This window comes from Scomber scombrus, chromosome 18 (assembly GCF_963691925.1).
Source record: "Scomber scombrus chromosome 18, fScoSco1.1, whole genome shotgun sequence".
NCBI classification, from domain to species: domain Eukaryota; kingdom Metazoa; phylum Chordata; class Actinopteri; order Scombriformes; family Scombridae; genus Scomber; species Scomber scombrus.
The window spans coordinates 16,533,888-16,540,959 of NC_084987.1; the positions used below are offsets into that span (position 1 = coordinate 16,533,888).

Consider the following 7,072-nt stretch of genomic DNA (forward strand, 5'->3'; position numbering starts at 1 on the left):
ATTATTTATGTCTTATGTAAACTATATATCTGCAGTTTTCAGTAAGCCATGGAGAGATATGCCAGAGTGAGTACTACTTTGCTATTTACACAGTACTGAAGCCTTACATATGTTTTGCCTTTCACCTTTACTTCTTGGTATTTGTGTCATGAAGGTGCCACAATTAAAGCTAAAGAGACCCTTAATACTAAATTAATAGACGCTTTTCACAGCAGACATTTTGACTTATCCAGGGCTCTATTGTTCATTCTCGCTTACTGGCGTGGCTCACTGTGACAAGTAAGGAACCATCATTAATGTTATTAATTACACCAGCATTATTTGCTTTTCCTACTTTGACAAATCAGAATGTCTGCTTCTTTTGTTTTTTTTTATAATAAAGTTATTCAGCATCTATGAAATCAAACTTTGCAGCCAAAACTTGCTTTACCTAACACATTTAAACATTGTAGATCTATTGGCTAAAACAATTAGTACTTTTTGACATAATCTTAAATATTATGGAAAATTTAGTAAGCCTGCAGAGGAAAGTGTTATCCTTAAACTTATCTCAAAGTACCAAAGAAAATCCCCCAAATGTGAGATCTCTGATTGCAACTGTCAACTGTCTTTTTCATTCATTATTTCCAATACCACAGTTTACTTTACCTTAAAGGACCAGTGTGTAGAATTTAGTGGCATCTAGTGCTGAGATTGCAGATTGCAACCAAATAAATACCCCTCACCCTCCCCTTCCAAGTGTGTAGGGGAACCTACGGTGGCTGCAAATCTTGTGAAAAATGTAAAATGTCCTGTCTAGAGTCAGTGTTTGGTTTGTTTGTTCTGGGCTACTGCAGAAGCATGGCAGTGCAACATGGCGGGCTTTGTGAAAGAGAGCCCACTCTCTATGTAGATATAAAAGGCTCATTCTGAGGTCACAAAACGCAACAGTTTTTATGTTTAAGTCATTTTTACACTAATTAAACATAAATATTATATTCCATATCTGCCAAGTCCATTCTGCTAGATGCCACTAAATTATACACACAGCACCTTTAAGTACATTTTTGACTACTTGGTTTTGATACTTATTCTCTCACACATAATGGTGGTTGAATGGTGGTGGTGACCAGTCATAATAACTTTTTGAACTCACGTGTTAAGATTTTATTTCTGGAGTAAACATGAAGCCCAAGACACCAAACACTTCATTTGCTGTGGGAATAAAATATGCAATGCTTTATTGTAGTAAAAGAGTGAGTATGTATATATATATATTTAATATTTTAATCTAGTCTAATCTAATGTTTTTCTCTATTAAAAAGGAGCAAAATGAATGATCTGAGCTTTGTGGAAAATTATCGACCAAAAAAGAAAGAGATCAAACATCTCAGAATTCTGCTTCTTGGACCAACTGGTGCCGGCAAGTCCAGTTTCATCAACTCTGTCAGCAGCTGTTTACGAGGCAAAATTAACAGTAACAGAGCTTTCACAGATGCCACCTCCGGGAACAGCTTCACCACAAAAGTAAGTCTTTTGATTGTGTTACTTATAAGCAAAACTAATAGTCTATGTATTTCATACAATATGAAAACATTTAAGTGGCTGACCACAAGACAGCAACAGTACACTAAACAAACTACACTGATCACACTATATGCAATTACTGCAATTATTTAAATTGCAAATGGTGTAAGGCAACATAATCTTAAATGAATTCAGTTCCCTTTTCACTCATTTTTGTACTTTTTCAGACTTCTGCTGAGTCTCTGTGACCAAACATTAACAATATACACATACAAAAGTGGAAGTAAAGAATGATATTCACAGCTAAAATAATAACATTGGATTTAACAGATTGCCAGACAGGAGAGAAAGACAGAAAAAAGAATGAAGAGCAGTCATATTGACTGTAATAACTAAAACATTCAGCATGTGGAAAGACACAAACATTCTCAAAAAATCGTAGTATGATAAAATTGTGCTCCTAATAAATCATCCTTTGGTTGAAAGTATTTTGACCTTTTGATGGAAAGTGTAGTAGAGTAGATCCTGAGAGTAAATATCTGCTGTCTACTGTAGGAATGTAAAATTCATCTGAGTGCTTGAAAACGACTGTACCTTCTTTTTTCACAGTTCAAAACTCACAAAATCAAGAATGAAAACTCAGCCAGCTTTTATCCCTTTGTTTTCAATGACACCATGGGTCTTGAGCCAGAAAATGATCATGGAGTCCACGTGGAAGACATCAAACTGGTGATGAAAGGACACGTGAGAGAAAATTACACGGTACAATTCTTTCATCTTTGACAGTGTTCCAAGAAATTTAACTGTTTCGCTTTTTCACAAAAAATAAAAAATATACATTTAATTCCAAATTTAATGGTTTGATTTCAATTGATTTCTAGTTTAATCATAAATCCCCATTGTCTGAGGGTAATAAACGTTACAACCCAAACCCCACCCTAGACGACAAAGTTCATGTTCTGGTTTTTGTCGTTGACGCTGGGAAAGTATCTTTAATGCAAGAAGACGTTGTGAAGAAAATGAAGGACATACGACAGGCAGCCTGTGACTTGGGTAGGCATCAACATGTTTATTACTTTGTTTGCGGTCATGGTGCCCCAGTTAATATAAATCTAAATTACACACAAAGAAGTTTACATTTTGACTCATTTTTCTGTCTCAACAGAGATTCCTCAAGTGGCAATTCTAACAAAAATTGATGAAGCCTGTCCTAAGACTAAAGAAAACATACAAGATGTCTATGAAAGCAAGCATCTGAAGGAAAAGGTAAATTTCTTTCTGTAATTTCTTGTTTGTAAATGCTTTGAAATATAATGTAAATTCACATTTCAGTATACTCTTATCAGCTCTGTTAAATTCATTGTGAACTGAAATAGTGTTTCTTAAAACTTAGGTTGACATGTTCAGCCAGCAGGTGGGCCTCCCACAGAGCTGCATCTTCCTTGTGAAGAACTACAGTTCAGAAACCTACACAAATGACTACATTGACACAATGATGCTGAACACACTGGGACACATAATAAACTATGGAGAAGACTTTCTCAATAACCTGCAGCAAAACTGAGGCAAAACGTGTTTGATTGTAGCAAAATATAGTGCAACATCATGATCTAAACATGCACATTTGCGTTGTAAATTTTTACACATGTTTTGGGGATTTTCATCTTGAATGGATATTGTACATATGGTATTTATTTTAATACGTTATATGAGACATGACATGGTTCTTAAGGGAGTTAGTGAGTTTGTTCTTTGTTACCTTGTTGAATATGAATAACGAATCACTCTGTTGTGATTCGTTCGGGTTTTCTTGTTTTTAATTGTATGTTTTAATGTTTCAAACTTTTACTATTATTAGGTTTTATTTTTTCAAATTGTATGTTTTTTATGTTCTTTAATTCCAATTATTAAATCGTTAAATGTTTTGTTTATATGTAAAGCACATTGAGGTGCCCCTGGGTATGAAATGCGCTCTATAAATAAAGCTGCCTTGCCTTGTAATTAATACCTGGATGACAGTTTTTACTCTGGCTTTGAAACTAAGATGTTGAATTTGCAGCCTCAATCACAAAAATATCACATCTTCACATATATTATTATACAAATTTGTATAATGTTTGTACATTGTATGTATTGTATGTTTATCAGTCACTAGAAAACGTGTAATGTTTAGCTGATTAACATACAGTAAGCTATCAATAAAATGTCTGAGTATTGAATGATAAATGTCAACAATTGTTATTGTCTCTCAGGGGGACATGTGTCCCTCTGAGAAGGGAGTGAATCCATAGATGTGGAGCAAAAGTATCTGTTGCTTAAATATGCTACTACTATCATTTACAGATTTAGATTTTAATAAAACATTATCAACTAACAAAATACCACAAATCATTATATATTAAACTATCCAGCAGTACATGAGGTCGATACAATTATAACATCAATATGATGTTTACACATCAACAAATTCTTCTTCTTCTTCTTCTTCTTCTTCTTCTTCTTCTTCTTCTTCTTCTTCTTCTTCTTCTTCTTCTTCTTCTTCTTCTTCTTCTTCTTCTTCTTCTTCTTCTTCTTCTTCTTCTTCTTCTTCTTCTTCTTCTTCTTCTTCTTCTTCTTCTCCTCCTCCTCCTTCTCCTTCTTCTCCTCCTCGTCCTCCTCCTCCTCTAAGGGCACAACAGTGGAGGTAAAGCTTTTTATGTATCTATCCTCAAATGTGGTTTCCTGATAACTATGTGTTAGTAAGAAGTGAAATGCTAGCCTATGTTTATATTTCTGTACAGTACTTTATCCCCAACAATAGAAACCATTATTATAAGTATTTGTTAAGTTGATATTGATTCAATAAATTTGAATTGAATGTTAAGAATAACTACTCTGTCTATTGGTTCTCCCTAGTGGTGCTCTTGAGAGAGGGAGGTGAGAGTGTATTTTTGTTGAGTTTTCTCCCTGTAGATAAAAGCATGATATTAACACCAACAGATAGGTCTTGTGCATAAAAAGTTTGAAATAATAGTCTAACTACCTGGTTTACAGAAGAGAAAGTAGCGTGTCAAAAAGGCATGTAGTGTATATCAAATATCCTAGCTAGTTTTTTGTTGAGTCTAAACTGCAGACAGAGCTGTGCTACTATAGTCAACATCATCCCACTGCCTCCTGGTCAGTGTCTGCCTCATCATCACCATCGTCTCACTGCTCACTGGATCTTCACCACCATCATCATCTTGCCTACTCATCATTCCATCTTCTTCATCCTCTCCATCCTTGAGGGAGTCAGGATGGACAGTGTTCCTCACTCAGGGTGGTGGTAGGAACTTAGGAGCACTAAAAAAAACAAACTAGATTGAATTAACAAAGACGGATTTCATATTCCCTTGGTTATCTCTATGAGCTCTTTTTTTTTTTTTTTTTTTTTTTACTTGTTGGGTCCCAACATGTGAATATTGTGGTTGAAGTACACTGGGGTTTAACCTAATTGCCTTAGCAATAATTAATTGCCATATGTGAACGTTGACTATAATTAGACAATAAACACAATTTTGCATCATTTCTGTTGAAAGGTTGTGGGTGCAATTTTGTTTCATGCCAAAAAAGTATACACGTTCATTGATTCCTGTAACAAAATGGAAATGTAATGTTGCATAGGAAAGGACAGGATTCTTCATTGGTGTTGAAGTTATAACTTGGACATGTACACTTGTCAGTTCTTGGTGAATCGTGGAGGAATATACCATGGGGGTGAGTAATGTGTTTTTTCTTCAACTAGTAACTGCAGTGGCTAAAACCTGCGCTGAATGATTTAGTGCGGTTGCCTTTTGTTATGTCTTGGTTTAGTGTCATGGGTGTCTGTGCACCATATGCAACATACATTTCTATGATGCAAGCACATTTTGAACACATAATCTAACTTTTTTTTTAATTGAACAGTCAACCAGAAGATATCATGCAGTTCATGAGGGTTTACAATCCTCATAAGGAAGTGGTCGAGCACCTCAGAATTCTGCTTCATGGACCAGTTGGTTCTGGCAAGTCCAGTTTCATCAACTCTGTCAACAGTGCTTTACAAAACAGGATTGCAGCTCGAGCTTTAGCACAAGCAGAGTCTACGAAGAGATTCACCAAAAGAATATGAACTACTTTTATAGATTAACGAAACAAAATGCATCCCTAATTTATTACACATCTCATTAAAATTGAACTTACAAACCTTATAATAACTGTACTTTTCTGGTTTGCAGTACAAAACATACAAAATAAGAAAGGGAAAACCGGACACCTGTCACCCTTTTGTCTTGACTGACATGGTGGGCTTTGAGAAGCCCCCAAATGGAGTTTGTGAGGAAGACATCAAACATGCCATGATGGGATACATCAGAGAGGGTTACAAGGTACAATAAGTGCCTTCAGTGTGATGTGATCAGTTTGAATGTTTTTTATTCATATCAAAAAGAATTTCATATATGAGTGTAATTATTTAACTGGATTTTATTTATTTATTTCAGCTCAATCCTAATTCTCCTTTGTCTGAGGATGATCGTTATTACAATTTTCATCCAGGTATTTTCTTTAAAGCAAGATGTATCTTTTTTGTCTTCATGTGCAACTGAACAACTTTCACAGGAGAGAACAGGGACCCGCTTCCAACACTGTATCCAGTTCTCTTTAACATCCATGCCCCTTTCAAACGTATTGGAGAACCTACAGTTGCCATGAAATTGAGAAAAACACAAATGGTCCTCTCTAGAGTCAGTGTTTGGTTTGTTCTTTCTGGGCTACTGTAGAAGCATGGTGGTGCAACATGGCAGGCTTCATAGAAGAGGACCAACACCTTATGTAGATATAAAGGACTCATTCTAAGGTAACAAAAACACATCAATTCTTATTTTAGATACATAGATGCTTATACACTAACTAAAACATGCTTCTGAAAAAATATATTCCATTTCTCCTGTCTTTTCCCTTTGATGCCAGTGAATTCTACACATTGCACCTTTAAAATAATAATACCAAAACTAACCTTATCAGGAGCAATTCTGAATTTCATCAGGAAAGAGATTACTGATGGAAATGTTCAGTTTAGTAATTCTCTTGTTTTAGAGTAATTCAACAAGATTATGTGTAAAAAAAAAAAAAAAAAATCAGTACAATATAGAGTGGTGGAGAATAAAAAGCTTACGTTAGCATGATCGTGACGTCATCACGCGATCTGGTCAACAACTCAGCTGTTGTGATGGGGCGTTCAATGATCGTCGGAAATATTTCAAACAAGGCCGCCTGGATGAACAACATTTTGTGACCAATTCAGGAAGCTGATGGTTCTTTAGTGAATGCTGTTTACACATCATTCATTGTGTTTAAAAGTATTGATTAAACTCAGCGAATTATATTAGCTATTAAATAAATCATGCATTTCTGATGTGAATATTTCCTTCATAACTTATTAGGCGCTGGACATATTGTATTTGTGAACAGGGTGCTATATTGTACTCAGACACCATGATTTGATCTTCTTCCATTTTATGTAAATTTAATTCTCACAAAATAAAGGTTTTTTCAGAGCGTGTGATTT

General features: G+C 35.1%; 1 protein-coding gene across 1 annotated transcript; it reads left to right on the forward strand.

Annotated features, from left to right (window-relative positions):
• Positions 1-1,311: 1,311 nt before the first annotated feature.
• On the forward strand, positions 1,312-3,070 carry LOC133999957 (interferon-induced protein 44-like). The gene is made up of 5 exons (XM_062439305.1): positions 1,312-1,506; positions 2,116-2,268; positions 2,388-2,559; positions 2,672-2,772; positions 2,900-3,070. Exons 1-5 carry the CDS (start codon positions 1,312-1,314, stop codon positions 3,068-3,070), a joined length of 792 nt encoding a protein of 263 aa, XP_062295289.1.
• Positions 3,071-7,072: the final 4,002 nt, after the last annotated feature.